We start from the raw sequence: 27,839 nt of genomic DNA on the forward strand, positions 1-27,839 counted from the left end.
AAATCCACGGGGACGTTCTCCTGATTTTGTTCATCAGATATAATGAGTCATGTCTCATCCTCAACAGCTTAGGGGGGGTGGGACACAGCAATGTCACCTCAGAGAAATGTATGTCAGTTCCACGGTGACGCCTCCACAGCCTGCTGTTGGAAGCCTTATGTAGGCTAAGTCAAAAGGCTTAGAGCAGCATAATGCAGAGGGGCTACTGCTCTAAAACAAACTTTGCAAGTCCCCTGTGTGTGTGTGTGTGTGTGTGTGTGTGTCTCTCATGCTGTGTGTGTGTGTGTGTGCTTAAATTCTGCTGCAGGTTACCTTAATGAAAAATCACTTATTTCCCAAGATATTTATATAAAGATTATAGGGATTAACTCCGGGCGGACTTGTTAATTGTACTTTGTGGGATTACTTGCCCTCTTATGAAATGACTGGATGATTCACGGGGTTTATATAGTTAGTTATGTGTGTAAAACGAGTTAGTTTTCCTGCTTCACTAACGCCACTTAGCCCCATTTATGAAACAAAAAAATCTCAATTTGTGTTGTATTTCTTCATGTGTGTATGTGTGTGTGCGGGATAGATAGGGGGTGGTTCTCCGGTCGATATCTGTAATTGCTCCCGGGTTATGTTGGATTGTATCAATACCTACCGGTTTTACTGCTCCATCACAAGCAACTGGGAACAGGGTTGCCCGGGAAACGGCCGCATGGCAACAGGATCAGAGCCTGGGGGTTGTCTGCTTCTAGGTCTGCTCCCATTTTGCATCGCATTTCCTCACTAGATGGTGTGCGAGCCACTGGAGAGTACACTTCCTCACAGCGGGCTCCGCATCCAGCGAAACAACACCAACCTGGGGAAACTACCGCGGCCGAACAAGCGTCTCTTTACTGGCTCCGAGGCGAGGTGGACATACCGCGTCGTGTTTTGCGTGTCAAAGGCTTCTTTTTCTTCCCCCTTTTCCCCCCTTTTCTTCACGCTAACATCAGGGTGAAACGACAACAAAACCCCCAAGCTGTGATGGACATAATGATCGCGGTGCAGGATGCTTGTGTCTCCGGTCAGTGGCTCACTGCGATCATCCTCGGTCTGTGCTGCTTCCTGCCGTCCTGTTTGCCCGCCGGACAAACTGTGGGCTACTCTACGGTGGAAAGTGTGGTGAGCCGGCAAGGCGACACGGCGCTGCTGAGGTAAAGACAAACAAACACCCCGCAAACAACTTCCACTTCCACTCGCTTTCCACTCACTCACGCCGCCGGAGTTGTGCTGCCATCCTCCGGGGGCCGAATTCAGCCACTCTTCGCTCGCAGGGATTCGACTACTTTCACGTTAAACTACTTTTTATTATACTGGTTGTTGTGAGCACGATAAACGCACACAATGGCTCGTTTCCCCTCCATCCCGTCCTTGTTTGCGCCGGTAGGGGGGCAGCAAGTGCAGCGGCGGACCCCCCTACGCAGGATGCTGTAGCCCGGCCGGAGCTGCTTCTTGACGGGGCAAACTTTTAACACACTTTCCCCTTCTTCTTTGTACCAACTAACAGGACTCACGACGTGCGGTGTTGTTAGTTCTGTTTAAGATTTGACAGCTTATTTAAAATGCGGGGCGGCATCTTGTTTTGCACAGTATCGCTAACGTTGTCATTTTGACCGCGCTTTTTCTTCTTTCTTCTTCTACTTCGGAAATGCTGCAAAGAAGTCCGTAACAGTCGTGACACTGTTGTTTTTCAGTGCTAATTCCCTAGTTTGACGACTGCATAGCGTGATGTCGCAGTTTCAAAACGTTGGGGGTGAAGAGTGTGTGTGTGTGTGTGTGTGTGTGTGTGTACAGTATGTGGCCGCTCTGGAGCTGGAAGGGCTGAAAATCAAAGATGCGACGACTTTTGTGGCCATGACGCTTTCTCGCCATCACCCTCAGCATCACGTACTCTGCCCGGCGCTACCTGCCCGTTTTACGGCTTAAATGAGAGTGTCACGGGCGTGGTTTGGACCGGATCCCGGGGGTGTGACAGCGACGTTTTCCCCCCATTTGCTTGTGCCATACTGAGAACCCTGATCCAAAATAATCAATATAGTGCAATATAAATGACCAAACACTTGCTAAAAGACCATTGAATGCTTCTGGTGAGAATCTGCTCTGGTGTCTCTAAAGTCTGATCTCGGAAGACAGTTGGTGTGACACTAATCAAGTATGTGAAATCTTGGCAGTGCTTTGATTAAAATCTTGTTCCGCCAATGTCAAATATCCACTTTGATAGCTCGGGAGTAAAGACTGAGGTGGTGGGGAGTTGGTGTCAGGGTGTGGAGGTGGGGGGTTGACACTGCCCTATCTGAATATGAATTGTGTAGATGTTGACTCAGAGATGCCCGGGTGGGGACTTGAATACAGAACAGAGCTGCCAACTGTTCAAAGTTTAAAGTCAGCCCAGGTCTTAGTCATTGTCGTATCCTGTTTGCGTGACACGAGAGGAGCGTCATATAAATAGGTTGGAATGTTTGGGTGCTTCAGCGACAGCATCAGGGTGCTCGCTGTTTTCTTCTTTCTTTACCATTTCCTGTCTGAGAGCTGTCCCATCAAAGAGACTTACACCTCTGACAGTCTCTCTAGAGAAGGCGTCTAATTCTGTGGTGTCAATCCGGCTCGGCTATGATCGGCAGTGGAAGCTGTGCCCGAATCCCGTCGGTTTTATTGGACAAGAGATTATCCCTATGCCATGAATCAGCTCCATAAACATGTTGCCGCCCACACCCTAAATAAGGCATCTCTCGCCGCCATAAATACCAAGTAGAAATCCAGGACATAGATGGGGGGGGGACCAAGATGCGAGATGCGCTCGTTTGAGGGGTTCTCACAGCTAAATTGTGGGTTATGCAGCACTGAGCTTTCCTTGGGTCTGCTTTGAAATGCTGTGTTTTCTCATTCTTGTGTCATGAATCCAGCCATTGTTACATTATCACTTTGCTATGCTGAGCCCTGTTGACCTAATGGTGATTGTAAACCACTTATTCTGCTCTGCTTCCCTCTCTGGTTTGCATCTAATTGCAAAACATAGCTGCCACCAAATAGCTGATATAGTCCTGCCGTCTCTTGGCACATTAATTGCCTAACTTATCTGTCTCTTCCTCCGTTCTTCCCTCTGCCTTTGGTTTGAGAGGCAGACATGAAAGCATGAAGCGTCTCTTTTATGGACCCCAGTGCAGAAAACAGTGCCTGTTTGTTGAGATTCTTTACTGTCAAACGCAGACTATTAGAGGGCAATTTTCTTCTTCCCTAAAGCTGACTGGCTGCAAAAAAATGTGAGCATGCTCAAATTGTGACAAAACCCAGAAGCAGATAATTACTCACCGCCTCTGGATTATGGAATGGCTCCCGAGAGGTGTGTCCACCGTCCTATGCTCATTTCCCCCTCACCTCTTCAACAGTCCGGTGTGTCCTCCTTGCATCCCTGATTTATGTTGGACGATGGCTCCATATCCATTAAAGCGTTTGTGCTTTTTGGAATGAATGTGTATCTTGTCCCTTTTTAATCTTGCTGACCTAAAAGCTTTGCCATTTTCACAATTTTGTCCTTTTCATCGTTTCACAAAAGGCCCCTGTATGTGGAGGGAGTTGCCAGTGGAGACACATTCACAGGGTCAACATATTCAGCCAGTATGTGCTTCTCATGTATAGATTAGCACATATGCTGCACATAATTGGCATACGGGCTGCATATTCAAGCAGTTCAAAATCTTTGAGCTGGCATTGGAAACAGGCCGTTAACTGCAGCTGCACCCCACTTTCCTTCCCTCCAATTACAGTTTTGGTGTCACTGGGTTTTTTGTTGAATACATCTCTCCAGTAAACATATCATCTGGCTAAGAATTTGAGGGGACATTTAAATGAGAAGACAGCTCCCTGGGCTGTCAAGCAACACAAGATACCAGTGGCAGCCTCTTCCTAGCGGATAAGCAGCTGTGATCAAGTAGACAGCAATCTTAAGCACAGGTTATGTCCCCTCACGGATGCAGGTTTAGCTTCTTCTCTCAAAGTTTGCGTAGGGCTTTTATATCTCGCATCTCTGTTTCTTTCTACAACTATCCTTTGTCTGTTTTCGCTGCCAAACCTGTATCAGATGTCAAGTACTAGATAACATGTACAGATAACGTTTCAAAAAGCTGTACTATACATCGTACAAATGTAGAAAATAGGAACAAGGTTAAAAAAAAAAAAGCAGCCAACAAGGCTCCACACGCCGGGAATAAGACAATGATCCTGGCTTATTTTTTGTTATTTAGTTTGACAGCTGGCCCTCAGCTGCAAAATAAGGTCCGTGCCACAGGCCTTATTCTCTGTAATGGTGCAAAATTGACCTGTCACTACTTGGAAAGTCTGGTATTCGTATAAATCTAAAATCATTGCCTCATGTCAAAAGGCCAGTTGATGAAAATCTTTCCTGGCCGTGCATGATTGTACTGAGCGGTGTTTTCTTGCCTTGTCCGGGGCAAAGAAAGGGTGCCATGTATCATTTTCCTCAACTGTGTCATTATTGTTGCTATGAAAGGTCTTGACATTTGCTATAAGCACTTGTGCCAGAGACAACATCTAGCTTAAATGGCCCTGGTGTCTCCACCGCCGGCACAGATGCTCTTAAGACAGAATACAGGAATATTAAGTGACTGTTTAAACTCCACAGGACTCAGTTTTAAGAAGGAGTTGTTCACTTTATCTCCTTAACACACACCATAACCGTGGCCTGAGAAGCACCATCTTTCCTTTGTGCATTTCAGCACTTTTTTAATTAGGCCACTGCCAGTTGTGGTAAAAGCGAGAGTGTTTTTAAGAACAGCTTGGTAGGAGATGTAGCAGATACACTGTGGATGCTCTCAACACGTCAGTTATCTGCCAAATATCTGCAGTCCCGTGCATTCATTTAGAGAAAACCTGTTTTACCTTTTTATAACACATCTGGGGGGGCCACACTTGAATGTGTCACTGCTAATTAAATGCCAAAATTCTCTTGCCTGTTGTCGGCGCCGTATGTTTAATGCAATCAGTGTTGCTGTCAGAACAATATTGCTCTGTTTCACTGTCCTCGTTCTTCATCACGGTCTCCAAGCTGCAGGATCAAGTTTTACACCCATCGGTCGGCATAATTTTACTTGTCTTTCATAATATTCTTGTGCGCCGAGAACCCATCGTATGAGATACAATAATGTAGTAATACAGGCTTTTTACACAGTGATAATGAGGTAATTAGGACGGTTACGATATATGTGATTTGATTTTAATTGACCTCTATATGTGAACAAGGAATTCTGAAAAGACTTGAAATGTCTTCGTTTTATTGCCTCGGTCCTTTTATGCATTTAGGACGAACCAGTCACCACATGGCATGACATGTCTGAACACAGGACACGCCAGCCACAGCCAGTATCTTTGAATCCCCTCCAGTTTATGCCACTAAATGGTAACTATCCCTTTAACCCCCCCCTGTACAGTGAAAGGCAGGTGCACTTGCTTGAGATACGGTCTATCGCTTGTTGCCCAAGGGAGGCGAGCTGTACTAAGGAATTCATCCCATTCATTACTCTGGCATCCATTTACTTTACTATTGATGTGATTCCTCTGACAGTGGCAGACTACAGCAGAGGCTCAGAATCCTCTCATTCCAACCACCTCCTTCAAGATCTCCTTGTGTCCTTCTGCATTCAAACCTTTGTATGATATTTACAGCGGAAATCCTCTTGTGACTTTTTGAAGGTTTTTTTTCTTACAAAATTTTCTGAAAGTAGATTTTACTTTAGATGGATATAAACAAAGTTAGTATGTGTCTCTGTGAAAAACCAAAATCTCTGTGCCAATTTAATATAATATGCAACTGTTATGATTAGATACAGCAACCCTTACTTACACAACAATCCATAATTGGTTGGAAAATAGAAAACAAATTGTGTTGGCTCTTCCATGAACCAATAAACCATATGAATGTGTGCTAGTTTAGTTGCCTCACTGCAAATATACCCAACCAAAACATGAAATAGTTATTTTTGATATTCACATCGAGTCCAGTGACTCCAATTAATGTGAAAAGGTCACTCGTTGTAACAAATCCATGGAGACTCATCCAACTCTGCAGCTTTATCGGGTCTTTAACCACTTTTTAGTTTGGTTTTATAGCTCAAAAACATGCTGTTCCCCTGGACTCAAGTTATTAGTGGACGGTAATGGAGCTGAGGAGTGAATATACGGTATATGTGAATATATAAAGAAACAATATGAACAAGTATAGCGGAGGAGGATGTGGTAGTGCAACAGCCGACTTTCATTAGCAGAATACAGCTCCCGACGGAAGGTGAGTGTCGACGGGGGTAGTGGCCATTTATTGAGTGGGGTCCTGAGATTAGTGGGCAGCGTGCCTTTCATTTGTAGCGGCAGAGGAAACCCTGCTATTGTTTCCTTTTGCCAACACTGGAAGAACCACAGGCAGCAGATTCCAGTAAACAAATGCTGATAAGCCCTCTGAACGGTGCGTTACTGTAGCTTTCCCAATACACAATGAATGAGTGACAAAGTAAACATGTCGCTGGACAAGCATGTCACAAATTAATACACCAGGTTTTTTTTCATGCCAACCGAAACAGAGCTGAAACGAGAATTTTTGTGTGTATTGAATTCATCAGATTGACTGAAACACAACAAATATGTACTATGATATTACTGTAACTCTGAGTGGTTGGACGATTAAACCTTATTTACACACATTTCTACCAATACTAAATAATCTCATGCTACTTCTTGACCGTTTACTTGTGTTATGACTGTTACTTACACTGATGCTTGCGTGTAACAGCCTTTTGCATGTTTCACATTGCTGCATTTTCATTTGCTTTATTACGTTGAGGCGTACGTTACGAGAATTTGACATGTCTGGGTCCATAGAATGAACATAGAAACATATCCCGCAATTTAATTCCCTGCCCTCTTATTGTCAGTAAATGCAGGCAAAGTATACTTAATGCTATTTTATCGCAGGCAATTTGAAAGAGCTTACCAGCTATAAATATACAGTATGTCTCCCGTTTGAATCAACATTATCTCACATGTGTGTACCCTTCAGTCTTTTTCCCCCCATGCGCTACATTTCCAATTAACATAAAGGGTCACTGAATGAAATAAATCAAAGTCTCATTACAAGCAGGAGTCAGATCTATATGCATTTATGTCACAAATGTTCAATAACAACATGTAAGATATCTTAAGAGATTTCCAGTCACATGTCATAGTGTGCAGCCTAATGCAGTTATCAATTTCAGGGACAAACATACATTCCAAAGGCAAAGTTGCAAGCTGTAAACCTTTTCTAAATGGATTACATCAACGACACAGTCATCATTTTTCAGGCAAGTCGATCCATTTTAGTTTTCTAAAAAATTATCTATAATATATTTCAATTAGCTCTAAAGTGATTGAGTGCTCTGGTGAATTAAAGCCTAAATCGAAATGCTTTTTCAAGGTAAATCCCTGGCTGGAAATGGATGCGATGCTAGCTTTTAAAGCATCTCACTAATATTGTTAGAATCAGACAATTATAGGGAATATAAAAATGATTTAGGGCGGAAAATGGGGCTTTTACCCTTTCCCCAGCTGTAAGCATCCACATAATTACAATGATTCCACAGGAAAGTCTCAAAGGAGTGCTTTTTGTTGTGAGAAAAGCTATAAGCCTTCAAAATTAAACCTGCCAGAGAGTGACTGGAAAGGCAATAACAGGTTATCTTTTGGTGCAATTTTGGGCAAATGAAGTTGCTTGATATTGAGTTTTGAAAGATCACGTCTCCAAAACTGCGAGCGTGTGATTTATTTTGACGTCATTGACAGGGATGGAGTGAAAGCTACAGTTTTGAACAAATTTAGCCTTTTTAAATCTTACCACAGTTCACACTCGCTGTTGTTGAGTGTGAATATGTTCAACCAAATGAATGTTAGTGGATGGATAATAAAGGTGCCCAGTAACACCTTCTGAAACAACACCTTCTTCTAGGCATACTGTTGCTACATGCTCCGAGGTCACTTTCAGCCTTTCTCAGCTGTCCTTGCGATTTCTAACAGCTACTTCCTCAAAGACAATTTCACAATTAAAGTTAAAATCTGCTGACCAGAGGGTGTTGTTCTGGTTTCAGGAATCAGTCTAAGCACATTTCCGAACACGTTATTTTCCTTGCAACTTTTGTTTGGCCATGTCCTGGTGAATATTTTGGAATCGCAGCCACTTCCCCGCACTCTATATTCGAATTCTGTGCAAGCTTCTCTGCTGCACATTTTCACAAATAACTCGGATGTGTAAGCATATGATTTCCTGCCTTTTATCACAAAGGATTGACTGAACTGATTCCTGAGAGCCCCTTCAAGTAAAATCCTTAATCAATCAGTCAGACTCTCCTTGTGTTACATGTTAATTAGTTGTGCCGCTCCAACAACATTACATAATCTCATCTGTGCCTCCTCACTCCAGCCAACGTTATGCCGGCGGTGTCTTGGGCTTTGGGGTTTACAGACAGACTTGCTGATGCGAGAGTGAGCCCTGACTGATGCTTCTTAAAACAAAAAAGTGCAGAAGTGGCCAGTCTGTTTGTAGTGCGGCACAACACACACGCACACTTTGCTTGGTATGCTGAGCATGGAAAAGGCCTTAACCCGACAACCTTTCATAAGCCTTTTGGAAAACGTGGGAAATCGTCAGACGCTATGAAAACCTCTACAGTGGGCATTATCACATATTTTCTGAGTCCAGTTTTGTTTTTGATTTAATCATATTGAAATTCAAGCCATCATGCGCACCACCAGAGGAGGGTTTGATCGATCAAAATCTCCATACTGTATACACCAAGCGAGTGTGAGATGATCTGTTCCGAGATATTTTAGGCTTATTTCCAGTGATATTTAGTAGCCTTTACAGAGAGGAATCATCACCGTGGGAGATATTCTCTCAGGACAGAGAGGCCGTTGTCATTATATTCAATTCAGCATTTTTATGTGCGAGCATGGGTCCAGGCCAGAGGGACCATGGGTAAACATTAGTTTGATCCTGTGAGAATAATAGATCAGAATCGTTGACACGTGGCCGTGTTAGCAATGCCCTTCAGTGAATCATAACAATCCAGAGGGGTTTCATCTCTCGTAGAGGGTATTTTATTGTCCTTTAATGAAATTCAACATTACTATCGTACCTTCAGTTTACATTAGTAGACCTTTTTATGAGAGGCGACATAAATCATAAAAAAAGTATTTGAAGTGGGGAACTTATGATTATATACAGTACATCTGTTTCCAGTGAAACGAGGTCATCTTCCTCACCGTCTGTTTGTAATCAGTAATTCTGTGTTTCTCAGTGACTCGTCTTGACCCTTGATCAAATCCGCTTTTATATCCATAGATGGTTTTCTCCTCTCCGCCTCTGTCAGAACAACAACAGATAAACACTTTTTGAAGTCAAATGCGTAATCCGTCGTGGCACTGTTGGCATAGTTGTTTGTCTGCAGTTGCAAACAGGGGATGCAGTATTTCAGCTTTTCATCCTGATTTCTAATGATGAATGAATAAATCCCACAATTTAGATGTGGCCTTTTGTCAGTGAGTCACAAATATTAGACTGCTCTAAAAGTTTTGTTAAAAAACCTTTTTAATCACCTTTCTTATGTTTGCCAGTGTCAGTCAAGTTCAAATTAGGGAGCCTTACAACTATTCAACTATAATATTTAGCTGTTCTGCTTCGCTCACAATATGTTCATGATGGCTGGTCTTTCACAATTGATTTAAAACTCCAGTAGCTAAAGGGGCCATTGTCATAATTCATTTGGTTTTTGCGTTGGCATGGCTAGAGAATTTTAATTGGAGTTGCTCTAAGCAGGTTCACAGTTTTTTTCCCCTCCGTGTCATCTGCATGAGTGTGTGGATTTCAAGACTGCTGTAAATGTTGTTGGGGCAGAGTAATTGGTGAACCTGCATTGGTAATTATTAGTAAAATGAGGAAGAGGCAGTGGAGCATATCAGTATAACTCAGTATAGTGCTACCTTTGCTTCTGTTGGGGTCAGAAATCAGAGTAACAGAGCTGCGCTGAGATTAACAAAAGCCTCATTGGTGACATGTCATTAATATCATTCTAAATTTATACATAACAAATGAAAGATGAACACCATGTACTATGTGTTTTACTGGATATTTGTTTTATACAATGTACTCCTGAGACAAATTCCAGTCAGGTTGAGGGTACTGAACTGGTGCATGAATCAGTGCACCCTATTTATGGGTTTAGAGGTGACATGTAGAGGTACAGATAGATCAGAATATAAGCAATAGATCCTTTAAAAGTCAAACATGGTGTCATACTAAATCACTGCGGCAAATCAGTTTCCCATAAACATCAAAGGAAAGATATTTCAAAGCCACCTCCACATCCTTTAAACTGGCTTATTAATCGTTAAAACTATAGCATATAAATCCATGTGTACTGACAATCCATCTGTGGGAAGGATGGAATGGATGGATGGAACTAACCATGAGCAGTGGAGTACAGCCATTCAATGTGCTTGGGGTCTTCAAGCCAGACGTTGCCCAAAGCTGACTTCCTGTTCTAGCTTTCAAGGACTGGGCTCTCCCAGACGTGACGATGGATTTTCTTGTTAATTGGCAGCCTTTCGCAAATGGGATATTTTGGCACAGTCCAAAAACGTTAACAGCCAGGTAAAGCAGTCGTGCTAATTGAAATCACACATGATTAAAGGCTGGCAGCATTTCTAGAGAAACATTCTTGGAAACCCCTCGCATATTAAGAGTGAAATGCTCCTTGAGAATCAACTCGGCAGATATATTTGCTACCATTATGCAAGTCTCCCCGGCAACGACCCCGTAGGCTATTGAAAGATAGGGGAAACTCTGCTGTTTAATTCAAGACAGTGTATTAACTGTTTTGCAAAGATGGATCAAGAGGTTTGTTGTCATGGCGTAATCCCGTTAAACAGCAGTTCTCTTTCCATTTTCTGGGAAGACACAACAGAACAATCAGTCACAAAGGTTGTAGCGTTGTGTTCTTGGAAAGGTCCCTTACTTGTGTCAGTTAACAGCAGGGGTGTGTGTTCATTGAGGACATTTTCCGTCAGGATTTGGATTAACGACACAATTATGTTTTAATTCTTCACCACAACAAAACACACAGCAGATTAAGTGCAACACTGAAGAAAAAGTTTTGACATCAATAGACTAGTCAAGCTTTGTCCCAACCAAGCCACGAAAGGCAAATTGACTCAATCAGTGCTAATGTAGAACAGTGAATTCATCAACTTATCTCTGAGTCTGCCAGTCATTAGGGTTCCAATTTTAGACTCGATATTGGAGGTGGGGGGGGGGGGGGGGGGCTCTTTGCTATTCATAAAGGGGCTTTGATTTCTCCTCACTTCTTTGTCGCTCTCTCTGATTCTCCCCCTCCCATTCTTTCGCCGTCTCTGCCTATCTCTTTCCTTGAGGGCTTTAATGGCATCTTAAGGGCAGAGTAACCACAGCAAAAGCACTTTTGTCCCTATCAAGATATGGACGAGTTGCTCTGGAAAAATTGTGCGTTTCATTCTCTCTGTAGCATTTTGGTCTGTTTATATACAGCCCGTCATTTTATTAGAAGAGATTAGAGCAGTAAAGCCTGCTTTTGGGAAGCTTATATAGTTTGTTTTTTTCACAAAGCTCCATCAGAGGTGTTCTTAAATAACTGGTCATTTTCAATTGTGTTCCAATCACTATGTTAAATAATGCCAAGTGTGTTCCTGTGACAACATAAAGCGATAATCCTGAGGTTTGTGTTCTTCCTCTTGTGACTGACATCTAAAGGTAGTAGGAGGTAATGAAAGCACGTTGACGAACAACAACTCCCAGCTTTCAAGTCAATGCAACTTTATTTATCCCGCTTGGGGCAATTTGTTTGGAACTGCTTACACACACACAAACACAAACACATACAGATGGGCAGAGTTAAAGGACAAAGGCAAGGCTGAATGAACCAGTACAAGAATAAACCAGAATACTAACAGAGCTGGTAGGGTAGTAAACCAACAAGGGTGGTCTAGCAAGGATTTTCTACTCTTCCTTCTCCTTTGGGTGAAGGAGTAGCTTGCATATATTCTTGTTGATGTATGTGGATGACTGCTTTCTTTTCGTACCTAGATGCCATCTTCTGAACCTGTGGTGGTGACAAGACTTGTGCATTCAAAGTTTCCTCTCTTCTCCTTGCATCTTCCTGCCATTGTCTTGAAGTAGACCATGCACGAAAAGTTAAGGTTTATCCCTTTAAATAAACCCAATTAACGATGTGCCCTTTCCTTACAAATCTATCCTGGTGTAAGTGCCATTTGAGTCAGCCAACCTTGTAGCAATGTGATATTTACTCTGTTTATATGTATGAATAAAAACTGAGCTTTTTTATTAAGAGTTTTATGGTCTGGTTGGTGAACATTTGGGAAGACACATGGTTTGTAAGCTAAAACGTGTTAGTGCGTGGACACACATAAGCAGCAACTCAAGGCTGTGTTTTTAGCAACAGAAGGAAGTGCACTCTTCTGCTACCGATGTCTCAAAACCCACAGAGAATGGTAAAAATAAATCCGCCTATTCCATCTGAGCTAATTTGTAGGCTTTTGAATCATGAGCACTATCGCATTTCTCCCAGGTGATCATTTTAACTATCATCTCAGCTCCATCACACTTACTAGAGATCCCTGTTAGCGTTATGAAGAGGATTATAGCTCCGAGCTAATTAACGCCCCAAACCTAGGAGCAGCAAAAATATACAGTATGTAGTTGTAGGTGATACAACAAATCTGTCATGCTAAAATGTTTTTGCCAGATGTTATATTTAAGACCTACACGGTTGCGTCTCATGCTGTGACACACACATTGACACAGGAGTAGCAGAACTCCCCTCAGGCATGCAATCAGTTTCAGGTTTCTCTTGAAAAATAGTTGTCTTCACTGGGAGTGTGTGGGCTGTGTCTCCCTACCGCAAACCTCAATTCAGGCACCGTCTTTGATTCGAACAGAATGCCCCCACCGCCTCCTTGTCTGCACAGTGGAAGTGTCACTTTCATTTTAGAATATTCACTACGCGAGCGCAGTTGCTAATGGGTAGCCTGGAAAGGATAATCCTGTCTGTTTTTGTGCGAGGCCATCTCCGGGCTATTCAGCGAGTTCAAAAGCAGAATCTGCACATTGTGAGGTTCGACGTGGCTGTTGTGTTGCATAGCTGCCATCACAGCTAAGAACAGTTGTGTTGTATGAATTTATTGACATGTAATGGCCCACTTAAGGGAATATCTGTACCAGATGCTTCACCGCATCGGGTGTTGCAAGCCTACAAGACCAATGTGAGGGGGTGGGAGGTGGTTCTCAAAACACTTGTAATCCTGGAAATGACTGCTCTCAGATTGAAATTTGTCTTGTTTTCAAACAGTCCCTCAGAGGAGTTGATGTATAAAATGACTGATAAACAGCCATCTTCTGCCTGACACGCTGATGTGGCCATGCAAAGAAAATTAAGTTTGCAGTCTCTGAAGCTGCCACTGCCGCAGATGTTCCTCTGATTTTCCTGAGATTCAGGTTTGTGTTTCTCTGGAACGTATGATTCACTGCCAGTATGTTCTTAAGACTTTAAAAGGCCGACTCAGTGTGTCACAGTGCTGGCGACATTAAGGAAGGAAATGGGAGGAAATGCCTGAAACAAGGTGATATCTCTGAAGGCCAGTGAGTTATTATACCTTCATAATGAGAATGGATGTGTGCTATCGCAGTGGCATTTCCATTATGGTATGAAGTCATGACATCACTGGGATTTTGAAAAGATGTGGATCCTTCGTATTTTCCCGTTAATGTAAAGTCATCTGTGAGCAGCTACTTGTGTCAACGTTATTTGTCAGCTGTTAGAATTCTGTTTTGCTGTCTTTCAGGTTTAATTTCACCTCAGCTACTTACACAAAAAATTGTTGACAGGCTGTGTTTGTGGGTGGTAAGAACTATATTTATTATTTATTATGCTGCCTTAGATTGTGATTTCCAGCTGTCATGGCAATGGTGTGAAAAGAGCGAAGACAGGTGGAGAGATATCAAAAATTGTAGGGCTCAATTTTATAACAGCCTTGAGTGAATGATAAATATCTCTTTGTGTGTGTATGCGTGTGTGTGTGTGTGTGTGTGTGTGTTGACGCTCATGAAGCTCTTTGAAGACCAACAGATTCATTTTGTGTCAGCAACAGTGTCACAGTGTGTATTTGTGAAGTGTGTGTGTGTGTAGTTCTGTTTATAGTATCACGATACAGTGACATGCTGCAGGCGGAGATTGAGTAAACATTCCCAAACCTGTTTATGTATTTCGAACTAAAGTTGACAGCATGGAAACCTTCGCTGTGACGGTATGTTTCGAGCATTTCGTGTGGCCACTCGCCAATTCCTACGAATTGATTTCATTTTCAGCGATGAACTGGAATGTGTCGCCCCTTGCGCGTCAACTCAGCTGCTGCTTAAAGGACTTCTGATGTTTCTGACGGCTAAATCATTCCACATATACAGTAAATAAACAGTTTATCTTATATTTAATAAGAAGTAGACTATATACAGGGGTATGAATTATTCATGTAGACATTCCTTTGTAGAGATTAAGAGCAGAATCGGAATAATTCACACTGTAAGCTTACATAAATGGCTTTTGAAGCAGCTAATCAACTAGAGCCTGTATACAGTAAGGCAGCGACCTAAAGTTCTTAGTTCTTCCTCAGAAGTGCACATTTAAGCCAGGATGAGAGCCAGCAGGAGAATAAATTCAAAGGCTTGTGTATACATTCTCCTCCTCCTCCTCCATCCATATTCGTATGATTTTCTCCTAGACGTGACACGCTGAAGCCTCCCTTGGTTACTCTGCCTGTGAAGAAGTGACAGGTCCTAATTATACAGTCTGGGGGCCCAGAGACACTTAAAAATTAACAATTACTTAGGAATAAAGGCAGCACATAAAAGAAGAAGAAGGGAGAGGAGAAAAGAGAGGTAGAATATGAAAGAGACGGGGATTTGAAGAGCAAAAAAACACATTTTGCTGGGTTTGCCGATGAAGCGAGCGAGAGATTTGCGGGGAGAGAGAGATGAATGGTAATGGTTGCTTCAACCTGTTTTGATATTGTAATCAGATTTAGAGACACATCATGCATACTTTAGTTAGCGTTTGTTTTTAATGTAATTGTCTTTGTGCTCACTGATCAGCTACGCCTCGGTGCACAGCAACAATTTCCCAGCCCATACGCTGAACCTTTGTCCTTCATTGAAACCCCCGCAGAACATACAGCAGACTGTTATTAGATGTCATTCCAACCATATGGTTAGCAAGCTTAGTAATTGCCTCTACCTGCATTACAGAACACTGTGGATGAATTCATGATCCGAACATGCTGTGCTGTTTAGCAAACAGTTCTAAAGGACACTGGCCTTCTGTTTACCCCACGGTAACCCCCCCTCCCCTCCCCCATAGCCATAAATGGATGAAAGATCCAGAGGTTGTCAGCTCAAATACAAGCACAGCGCATACTACAGACGTGTCCTTGAGTGAGGCCCTTAACCTAAATGGTGTAGGTTGAAATCCATCTCCATAAATGCATTTCACACATATCTGAGTTTGTTTAAGTCGGCCGTGATGATGCAAGCAGCAACTATTGCCTTTGCCTGCAACAGACTCCTGGGGAAGATCAAGTGGCATAATATTGTAAAAATGTTTCTTTGAAATGCATGCGATAAATCTTGGGACATTAACAAAACAAGAAAAGGAGTTGAAATCTCACCAAAATACCACTTTGCAACCAGCAGGTGCCAGGACATTCACGCTCCTTTCAAACATATAAAAGACAGCCTTATTCCCCTGCTTGGGGTTGTCTCCCTCGCCTCCCAGAAGCTGCGACGTAAACATTAACACCCACTGCATGAGTGCAAGTGCCAGAAACCCAACAGCAAACTACCTTTTAAGATAATATGCTGTCTTTGATTGTTTCTACCGGGGACAATACAATATATTAGACGAGAAGTAAAATGTTACCGGAATGACAGTTGTGGTTAATTAGCCAGGAATACAGACTGAACACATGCAGTCCCACTGAGCTTATGTTGCTAAGCTAACGGGGGAGAAATGTGTATTGATTTTGAGCAGCGCTGCGATCCCCCAACTGCCTGCAAATGGCGACACTGTGCAGTCTCAAGGAACAAACCCTGGAAAATTGGAACATTTTGTGTCTCATGCGATATGACAATTGCTCGTGTAACATTGTGCAGGCCAACTATCGCCTGGATTACACTGCTTTGTCATTGTTTTCAGGCTCTACTATAATGCATTCTTAAGGTGCATTGAGACCCCTTTTGCTAGTGGATATAAATGGCTCCACTCCAAAGGGATACCCATCGGTTCTCACCTTCCCTCAGTATATATGGCGGGTGGTCTTCTCCTTAGTGTCCTCTAAAAGTGCACTACAAACTAAAAACAATCACAGCATGTTATAGTTACTGTTACTGCCTTTGGGCTGTGACTAATCTGGACAGTATAGCTCACACGCTGAGCAGGTGGATCCGTTGGACCCTGGACCCCACATACTCTGGGAGGGGAGTTTACAGGGTTGCCCAATTAGTGCAGAAAAGTGTAGCAGTATGAGAGTGTGTCAGCAGGGAAGTGTGGGCCAGAGGAGGCACGTCATCAATCATCACCCCTGCTTGAGGCTTGTTCCCCTACCTGGAGGAACGATGAAGGAGAGGGAGAGGAGAAAATGACAGTGGGCAGCCAATTCCAGGAGTGACAACTGACGGCGTCAAAACCAAGTGTAGGACATCAGGGACGGCTATTTATTTTGATCAGGTGCTCATTCTTTCACTTCCTTTAGGCTAGATAAACGAGATATGAGATTCATTAAATATGCATTCAGCTGGGCTCTTCTGGGTCATTCTGTCACCGACAAAGCAGTTTTTTCAGTCTTTAATGCCATTTCTGACCGCCGCTATTATCACAACAACATGTATCAGTCGTGACTTTAAATGTCACCGCCAACATGTCAAATGTTTACATGCCAGTTACCTCCCGCGTTCAGCAGCCATCAAGAAGCCAAATGTTCTCCTTGGATTTTAGTGCCGGGCATTGCGTAACCCTCGCTGCCAAAAATGAGTACTTAGCGCGATATGGATGGTATAATGATGATGGCAGTTAATCATTGTCTGCCATTTAGTAAGTCTTCTCATTGCTTTGTCATAGTCTTGACAGTGTCACTATCAGCTAATGAAAGCTCATTTCTTCCACACAGCTTAAAAATAAAATCTCTTTGGAAATTTATCGTTGGAGTATTGTATCACTTTCTAAACCTGCAACAGCCGCATTCTCTCAATTTGGATTTAGATTTCCTGGCACGAGTCTTTTTGTTCATTTATGCCCTCGACTCTATAGCGGAAAATGTCTATGTGGAAATATGCTTTAAGATAATCCCTCCTCAGGGAGGTGTACAGTAATATGAGATATAACACACACTGCCCTCACACAGAGCAATGAGACAAGACCTGCGATAGAAAGGATTAGGTTTGATGATAACTCATTTGCAGTAATGGTTCAATTCAACCTTTGCAAATAACTGTATACTCAAAACGGTCATTCTGGACCAAGACCCGATTTTCCGACATGCTATGGCCTGTGGTGTCCCGTCCATCTGGCTAATACCTGCCCTTCATAAAACAATCATCATTTGTTGAACGGTGTAATTAAGTTTCCATCCCTCCATTAGGGCGATATTTAATTTCTCACAAATTATGCTTAACTACATTATCTTGATGTTAATGCCCATATGGCCCTGGTGATGGTTGTACCGCTTGCTGGCGGTGGGATGAATGTAACGGCAGCAATGGAGGTTTCACCTGATTAGGGAGATACAAATGGCAGGGCTTTGATATTACCCAGGCCAGCTGAATATTCCAACCAGACACAGCGGGAGAGCAGTTTCTTCGACTGTAATCATGCGACATAACTTCATAGTAACCTGTGCTATTAATCAACAATCACACAAGGGTGAAAGAGGCGTCCTGAGCGAGAGTAGAGCTCAGATCTGGCGGTAATAACCTCTTCTTTTGACTGTCAGCCATGAAAGGCAGCGCTGACCTACATGCTGCAAGGAGGATTCACTCTGTCTCTTGTTAGTGTGTACTGGTGGGAAATTGAGGTCTTTTCTGTCCGGAGGTGATACGCTGAAGCTGCACACTATCTTAGTAAAGCCCAAGGAGAAAAATAAATAAAGAGAGTTGGAGAGAGAGAGAGAGAGAGGGAGAGGGGTCTCTGAAGAAGCAAACGGCGCGTGTATGATTGTGTGCAACACATTTGTGGGCAAGGGTCTTCAAGATGTGAGGAGAATGTGAGGAGATCAGCGCTTGTGTGTGGCTGCATGCGTGTGTCCGTGTGTGTCTCCCACTTTCAGTTTGCACATGTGTTGGAGAGAGAAAGAGAGAGAAAGAGAGAGAGAGAGAGAGTGTGGAGGGGGGGATGACTGACAGCTCTATCTCCCACACTGCCGTGGAGCTCCATACATCATTAATCGCTGACAAAAATGAACATTCTGCTGGATCCTTTAAGGGTAAAAGACCATACTGCTGGCTTTTCCCCATTGTGTGCCGGCGCGTGTGAGGGGCAAGCAGGTGGAAGTGCGTGTGTGGGTGTGTGTGTGTGTGCGTGTGCTCGAGCTGTGTTTTTATGTGATGTGTATGTGAGGGTTCCCACATCAGGTTTAAGATGTGGTTCACTGGCACCATGATGGATGACATGGTTAGGAGGATCTGGCCTTCAGGATGGGGGCCGTCCTATCTTTCTGTCAAGGTCAGCGGTTACCAGGTTTATCACAGAGTGGTAACCTACTGAGCTCTGTGAAAAACACCCCATATTCAATCTTACACCCATGATATCAAACGTCAGTCTCAGAATGACCAATGTCTCATAACTTAACCATGATGTAGCCACTAGTTGGCGAAGCTGATCCGAGCAGCAGTTCTACTTCTTAAAACTAAATATAGACTGCAATTATATTTAGATAACATTAGATTAGATTAATTATGTAGTAATGAACAACTTTATGTATTTTCTCAAAAATGTATATAAATATGATTCATTATGTGGTAATTAATAGTTTTATGTATTTATTCCGAAAAGTGTGTGTCTCACTAAAGGGGAAGCATGGTTAAGGCTTCAGTGAGACAAACGCTGAGCCTGGCAATTAGCCTCTACCATTCGTTTGTGGGAGATGATAACAGATTGCAGGCTTTAATGCAGAAATTGCCTCATTTCCAAACGAGCGTATATAGCTTAGGCTGCAAAACCCACTGTCGCCAAGCAACAATGGCGTGTTTTTATCAATACATCAGCACCTAAGTTGGCTGTTGAAAAACTGTAAAAAGCAAAAAAGCTGTCAGTGTTTATCTAGACTACTATATATGTGATCACACCAACATGCAAACACACAGAAAAGAATCTTAGTATCCTGCTTGAATACTCTGAAGGAATCTGGATGTGGAGACAGTCCTGTAAAATAATGGACTTCACTGTGATATCGCCGCAGGCCTCTTTTCACAGACCCAGCTCATCCCTCTTTGCAGAATTGTGCGAAGCTAGAATTTTCTCTGCTAACCTGCTGATCTCAATTTGGGCTGATTGCTTTTCATAGAAGAGCTGCAACAGCTAATTTGAATCTCACGGGCCACTTATATCAATGCCTATAATTCAGCAGTTTTCCATTGTTTTCACGTGGTTGTTCTCACAACAATTGATGGCCCTGTTAGGACGCGCGTGTGCCTGGGATTAGATTACACTCGCAAATAAATTCAAAGCTTGTACATTATCAGTATTGACGTCCAAACCCTGGCTGGTACAATTGAGTGGCAGCTTTAAAACAGCTTAAACAAATCTATTCCCCTCGCTTCTTTTTACCCCTGTCACAGTCATTTCATATTTATACAGCAAAATGCAACGTTGGAGGATTGTTTTTGAAAGCGTCTGGAGATTTGTGTGGCAGCCGTCTCCTCCACTTTTGGGACCACAGAACAAAAAAAGACCACGTTAGGATTTGCTACCCACACCTGGGAACCCTCACCCTGCATAGCTGGCCCCCAGGGACAGCAAAAATAACTAGCACAAGCAATGTTCACTGCACCTTAAAATTGTTTAGAGACTGCAGGTAAGTCATCCCAGTGCACTTTTTACGATTTCATAAATTGTGAACTGGGATGAAAAAGCTTTGCTGGAAAAATGCTTTTTCCAGGGGAAGGTGTGACACAATCAATCCTGTCAGTCAAGGACGGTGGATCCTATTTTTGGGGAACGCGGGGGCGGGTTGCATCGCCTTGTTAAACCGCGATATTAAAGATTAAAATACCTTGTTACCATCATACAGATTTGTTATCATATATACGCTTAACAGTGTAAACGGGTTCAACCTCTAAAAACAGCAACCGGAAAAGACCACTGCGCCTTTGCGAAGTTCTTGGCTCCCTGGCAACGTAAACCAAACCCTTTGGATGGGGGAGGCAGAAAGCAGCTTCAGCTCTGTTCAGCCACGCTTTGCTGAGCTGTGTTTAAAAATAGATTCCATTAAGCCCTGATTTTCACAGTGTTGATGTGATTTGCCTCCCAACATATAGTGCGAGAGCCTGCAATAAGTCTTCCTCCACGTTTCCTCCAATCATAACCCTAAAGAAGACGCGCGAAAGACACATTCGGCCATTCCAACAGGACGTCTAAAAACACCTTTGCTGCTGATTGTGCGCTATGGAATGAGTATCACAGTGTCACAGTTCAATTGTGTTTTTTTGTGCCTTCATATTTGCGAGAACGATATTCTTAAATTATGAAATAAACACATGACACCCGTTCTCAAGGTGTCCAATGAACGAATTAAGAGTAAGGAAAGCATTCTCTCCCCTCAAGTGGAAAGCATGTCAATGGAAAACCCATTACATTTGCCTGGAGGCACTCTCCCTATTTAACTCTGTTCTCTTTAACAGGGTTATTCAGTAAACCTCCAGGCTGTCTTCAACTAATTGCATGTTTCATAAACTGATAAGGAAAACTCACGCAGGTTTACAGACCGAGGCCCATACATCTTATTTAGATTCCTGTGCTTATGTAACCATCCAATTTAAAAGCTTAGTTATTCGACTTCTTATCAGGCGTTTTACCCTCAGCTGAAATTGAATACACTATAAGCTGCGTGTGGAGGGGCTAGATTTGTGCCGCGATCCCAGACATAATAATGATAAGAAAGTAGAGTTTGAGACGAAGTGGAGTGCCGCATTATTTATTTATTTATTTTCCCCGCCAGCCATTGGGTGAGGTTTCTGTAACCCATGCAGCCCCTACAGCGCGGCATATTGTGCGATTTGACTGTGCGCTCTGCCGATAATGAACAGCCAGACATGTTGAGGTATAATAATGCCCAAGGAAACGGCTAAGATGGATTCTCCGCCCAGTGTTTCTTCTTTACCATTATTATCCTAGTTGGCAGGATGCTAAATTCCTGGGTGCTGTAGCAATTTACATGGGTTTAATGAACCTGTTTGCTTAGACATGCATTCTCCCTCTGTTTTCGCTTTACTACTGACACATGGGCAGGGAGAAATCAAGCGCAAATCCATAATGAAATAAGCCTTAAATAAGTGCAGGATGGCTAATATATTTTTGTGCCTTTTGGAGCCGTGCCATTACCTCGGCACATGTTCCAATGGCTTAATGCAATTGATTGGATAAGCGAAGCAAGAAGCGTAATTTTCTCCAGGATTTTGGATTGGCTTTGTCATTAAAGTGATTAAAGGGAAGAATTGATCAGGACTCTGGTAGGTTATTGAATTAAACCAAAAATGACAAATTATTGTGTTTAAATAAGTTGGAAGATTATTGTCAGGAATGCATCGTTTATGTACAAGGTTTTGAGGCGTATACTTAGCCGGGGCTTGTCTGGAACACATTTGCCCAGAGACAATAAAAATGTTGTACCATACAGTCTGTTCCAGGCTTTTATTTTGGTCCAAATAATTATTCTTAACGACATCACATGGCGGGTTTTTACAGAATCCTTTTGGATGATGCCAATGTCTTCTTTAATCTGCTGCTTATTTCCGTCAGAATGTTATTGCTAAGCTTATTTTACCTTGTGTGCGGTTTAATTAATTTCCCTGATTGTCAACTATGCATTATCCAGGTTAAGTTGGCAGATCATGCAGCACACAGCTTCACATTTACCTAGTTATAGTGACAAATTTTACACAGGCAGTGTACCTGAATTTGCTGCATTTGATCATGTTTGTGCTTGTGGTACAGGAATAACTTGTAAAAGTAACAGTTAGTGCTTCATCCAGTTTGAATGTGGTGAGAATGAAAGGACAGAATGGAGAGGTCTTCCCTCTTTAGGAGCGGAATGACAACGCAGTCTTCTAATTACCAGCTCTGCACATACAGCCATCTGTTTAACGCCAAACATTCGAAAGAAGTAACCTTCAGCGGAAAAAAACAGACACTGTTCTGAGTGAAGGATCCCTCAAAGTGCATTTGCATCATGGATCCATTTAACAAATATGGGCATATGGGTTTATCACAACGACGTTTTACGTACAACTAAGTCAACGATAGTGGGCAGCAAACAAACGTCATTCTATCAGATTTGGAGTTCACACAATTTACATGGAGTTGATGGGGATTTACCAAATAGAAGCTAACCCCAACGCTAGATCACCAACTGTCTCAACCTCAGCATAAAACAAGGAAGCATTACGCATACATTCATTGTTTTGCTTGCAATTGGTGGCCAAGCTTACTTTGCACGCAGTGGCTCATGTTTGGGATTGCCTGACAGCAGGAACAGTACACCTGTACTAGACTCCTGCAGTAATTGGATTGTTTTTCACATTGCTGACAAACACCTCCTGTGAATTTAAGTGCACCAGCCTTTGAGCCTTGGAAGAGTGTGTGGGGGGCAAATCAGCATCCCTCCTGACCTTATCGTGCCCCCTGTTGGCTGCCATTAGCCACCACTACTTGTCCTCAAGTCAACCCAGCTATATAACACGCACCCACACGCACGCACACAGTACACTTCACAGTAGTACATTTATATCCTTAATTACTATAATTGCCTTTTACTGTTACTGATGCGTTGCCATGGAGACCTTACAGTGACTGAGATGATCTCCAAATCAATTATTTGCCATATCAGTAAAATTACTTCCTCAGATTGCTGTTATGAATCAGAGACCCTGTTCATAGGAGGAACCCTAAACTGAGCATAATCCTTGCCAAATGGACTGGCGATTAGCTTAACTAAGGACTTTTTGGTCCTTGCCAGCACACAGGCTCTGCATTTCAAGCAGAGGAGCATTCACTGAATTTCTGTATTCATCCGACCCTCTGCCTCCTCCCATACAAACAAGCAAACGTGCACATACACTCTCATCCATACTGAAAACACATCACAATATCACAACGCTGTGTCAGAATAATGTAGCGGAATGTTTGACACCCATGCGCTACTCTCTGCCTGCCAGGCAAATTTGCTGAATCCCCTTGTGAGTATAGACTTGAGCAATAGTCCTCAGGCATTCCCTCAACACCCCCAACACATCTTCAGTAGGCTACATAGTTATTACACTATATTAGAGAGGTTTTGGATAAAGTGTTTCCTGCTTCTTGACGGGGGAAATCAGGATGCCGAAGCTCCTCGCGCTTTTCAACCGAGTTCTTTCGCCCACACTCCAAGCTAGGAGAGGGGAACTGTATGAGTGCTTCACGCATGTGTGTAACACTGCTCGACACGCAGCAAAAAGGCCTGTCCCTGAAGCAAGAGAGAAAGCACAAATAGGGCATGTAAAATATGACTATGCCTAGGGGGGCCTCTCTTCTTCTCTTTGTATTTATTCCAATATTTGCAGATGAGTGAAGCCAGTTAAGTGCGGTGGCAATTGCTTATTTCCCTTTGTCAGGATGATGAATGTGGTCGCACCTATCGGACTGCGCAGGGGTTCCAATGTCTTCTGACAATGAAGGATTGTCCATTTGTACCATGGACAGAGCACATCAAAGAGTCTGGATAAAGCCCCGCAGGAAGGCAATAACAAACTTCCTTTTTACTGTCATTGTTTATGACGAGGTATTTTACAGCGCGCTTTTTTGGTGTCATACATTGAACTCCTGACACCACTTGACATGAACCATGATAGACCACAAGCGTCTTTAATCCGTCAATCGTCCGTTCTGGAAGTTCAGATCGACGTCTACAAGGGCTGTAGTGAATAACCCTTGTCGGTGTAAATCACACATTCAACATCACAATATTCTGATCGGACATGTTGTAGAAACGATCGCGTCGGAATTTATGTGTCAAGATTGCATGTGGAGAAACTCACGTTGGGACTTCTTCACAATGGTTATGTGGGGCCAGGAAAGTGTTAAAGTGATTATGATGCCAACAAATGGTGGCACTTGTTCAACGTGAGTGATGTCCAATTTGCAGTGCATGCTGTCAGAAAAAAGCTGGCAAAGGCACATTTGCCACCCCTTCTAGTTTTCCCAGGGGAATTCCTATTTTTACTGCCCTCTTTCTATGTCGTCCTGGGTGGCAAATTCCTCTTAGAGAGCACATTCGCTCAATCTTAAGTAAATATACACATTTTACACCATCATCATAATCTCCCAAGGGAATAAAGTCAGGTTTTGCCTCTTTACCCAAGCAAGCATCAGCCTCAACTGTCTTGAAAAATAGTCTAATTCAAAAAACTATTTCGATGTATTTTAACAGGAGTTTCATTCATTACCTTTATGACTTGTGTTTTGCAGGAAAAAATTCACAGACGAAAAGAACTAATTATGCAAATGAAATTCCAGCAATTGTAATTTTCACCTTTTCCAGCCCAGAAAAATGTTTTCACGATCTGAACAAGTATTTCCATTTTTAATGTCCAAATCTATTAAAGTAAGAGTAATGAAATCCCTTCAGCATTTCTTATTTCATCCTCCCACTGCTATGAAAATCATTTGACATGAGTATCAAACCATTTGAACACCCACCCATTAGCATCTTCCACATCACACAGTTTATCGCTTTCTCTCTTAATTTATTGGTAAATTTCAGCAAAAATGGCAACCTTGGATTTTACGGTGTTGCTATTATTTGGAGACGAGCCAATGACATAATGCATGAGCAGGGATGTATGACAAATGTAGACATACAAGCATGTCCCAATGTTCTTCAGAGACCCGGGTGTTGTTAACCCAGTAACAGAACCTGGCCTTTACTCCGTAACTCCCATAACATTGTCTCCGTTTCATGTGTGTGTTCTTTTTAAGAGGCGAATAAGTTTGGAAAGTAGACTCAAATCTTTAATCGATGCCTGGGTGATCTAAGGTGATTGTCGAGGTAATTGTCAGTAATTGTCAGATAAAAAGTCTCAGCATGCACTGTGCAGTCATTTGCAATGACATTTGAAAAGGTAGCCAATACAGCCTGACTCAACATCTCAAGAGTCCTCACACAGTCTAGACAACACTTCTGATTATATTTTGTGGTTTCCATTCTGTTGTTTACCAGCGTAAACTTTTCTAAAACCCCGGTGGTCTGAAGCTAACAGACTGTGAGAGTTTCCACGCCACATCCAGCCATGACCCATCCCTCTGACTCCACTTCACGCTTTCCCTGGAGTTCTGCCAAGCCTGACCTGACACTTGGGTGGCGAGTGGTGTGGGTAAACTGTATGGCAGCAGAATATCCAACCAGGCTTGTACATGTACAAGCATGCACAAATGTCAACAGACATGTGCATGCACATATGGAGACACACGTACACATATTTGGTGTGAAAGGTTCTTTAGCTGGTGTCATGGCAAGAGTGCTATTTTGAGTCTTGCTGTGTGTGTGTGTGTGTGTGAGTGCGCGTGTGCAAAACTCGCCCCTATATTCTACATTTATGCCCTTAAAGACTTAAAAATGGGTCAAAGAATGAAGTTGGCGCCAATGAAATTACTCAAATGATGATATGCTTGGAGGGTTACCTGAGGAAGGCACAAAATGATGTGTCAAAGTGCGTTAAAAATGCCACCAAATCTGGTCAATTAGGCCAAATGTTGCCCTATAAAACAACCTGGTCTGGGTACAGCATATTTGCAGGCATGCATGTATGCATGTGTGTCTTTGGGGAAGTGAAGAGACAAGTCTAAGAAAGGCGAGTGAAAGGTTAACGCAGAGAAAGAGAGAGAGGGAGAGAGAGAGAGGCCAAGTAGGACCTGGACACAGATGGCTGTGGGAGGCAGATGTCCCCGCTGAGCTGTTCAGGGTAGTCCCTGCCAGCTCAGAAACAGTAACAGCAGTGTGCAAAGCAAATAGCCTACCTCAGAACGGGTGGCTTGATTTGGGAAAGCAGATGCTAAAAAATGCGTTGCATGCTTAGAGATTTGATCGGGAATGCTACAAAACAGGGAAAGGGCAACCCCCTATGGAACTGTGCGTGCGTGTGTCTGCGTACCCTGGAAACATTCTGACAACAGCATACCGGAGTGTTAGGGATTTGCTTTACTTTTGTTTAGGATTTGTCTGTGTGCGTGTGTCTTAAAAGTAATTCGATTTGGAGCTATCAGGAAAATACCGTAAGAATGTGGTGTCCTCTTCATTTATTACAGCAGCATGTCAGAGGATATTTTTGGCATCATAGTAAAACCGAAAATAACTGACGTCTCCTAAGATGAATGCTGATTTTTTTTGCGGCCTTTGCTATTTGATCTGGGCACCTAACACATTCTGGTCAAGTAGGAGCTGAACGGCGCGTTGGTTTCTAATTACGCAGCACTCCAACAATGAAACATTGCGTTTACTTCTTGCTGACTCTCATAATCACTGTTCACGTTCAAACAATTTGTGAATCACATTCAATCAAGACGATGAGGCAGCTTTCATAATCTGACAAGCTCTCACTCTCACTCCTCTGATCATTATGCCACGGATGCAACTCGTGCTGTCTGTCTCCTACCTGCTACAACATCGCTGGTGGTTTTGATTGATTTCTCCCCCCTCGCCCCCCACCCGCCACCTCCCCAGCTCCTCCTCTTCGAGTGTCTTATCGTTCCTGGCAGTGGCATCTCTTTCCTTATGCATTATATGTGTGTTCCATATCTCTGGGATGCGTGTCTGTTGCTTTCCAGGGGGATTTGGCTGTTGTGCTCTGCCAAATAAAAGTGACAGACGTGACTCTGGCAGAATTTCCATTTAGTGTTCTGCAGTGTTACGTAATGTTATTCTGTGTTTTTCCCCATTCATTGTCCTGTTATCTGCTTTTACACACAAAATAGCTATTGTACTACTGATCTGTGAGTGGAGTCTCATTCCTATACTGTTATGCCAGTTTAAGAAATAGAAGATGATAAACCTTCCTGGCGGGGAAAATCCAGGACACTCTCCTCTGGTATGGTCTAAGAAATATCACAGCGCTCTGAACTGTGCTCCTGTCACGGGTTAGCCGACCACCCACTGCCTGCCTCAGTCTGATCCCTGGTTGATCAGACCGTCTTCAAACACAGTTTTCTGACGTATTTGCATCCCTTTCCTTTCTGGCTATCGCACGCATTATGCCCACCCCCCAGGGAGGAATTACAGAGACATGTATTCATGATGAATGTCAAATGCCAGTCAGTCATTACCGGGACACAATTGGCGCATTAAACAGAAACTGCAAACCCTTGCAACTGTAAATGCCTCTCTGTTTGTTTGACGAACAGCAGTTTAATTTCAAAGATGACCCAAATGCCCAT

General features: G+C 42.9%; 1 protein-coding gene across 2 annotated transcripts in view; it reads left to right on the plus strand.

The window, feature by feature from the left end:
* Positions 1–795: 795 nt before the first annotated feature.
* Positions 796–27,839, plus strand: part of negr1 (neuronal growth regulator 1) — a 106,101-nt gene continuing 79,057 nt past the window's right edge. For both annotated transcript variants that reach the window (XM_076151314.1, XM_076151315.1), the window contains exon 1: positions 796–1,184. In XM_076151314.1, coding sequence (XP_076007429.1) covers positions 1,015–1,184 — 170 coding nt within the window. In that variant the 5' untranslated portion in view covers positions 796–1,014. The remainder of the gene's footprint in view (positions 1,185–27,839) is intronic.

The sequence above is a fragment of the Genypterus blacodes genome, unplaced genomic scaffold, assembly GCF_046128005.1.
Source record: "Genypterus blacodes isolate CSIRO-AG114 ecotype Tasmania unplaced genomic scaffold, CSIRO-AGI_Gbla_v1 ptg000054l_1, whole genome shotgun sequence".
Classification (NCBI taxonomy): Eukaryota; Metazoa; Chordata; class Actinopteri; order Ophidiiformes; family Ophidiidae; genus Genypterus; species Genypterus blacodes.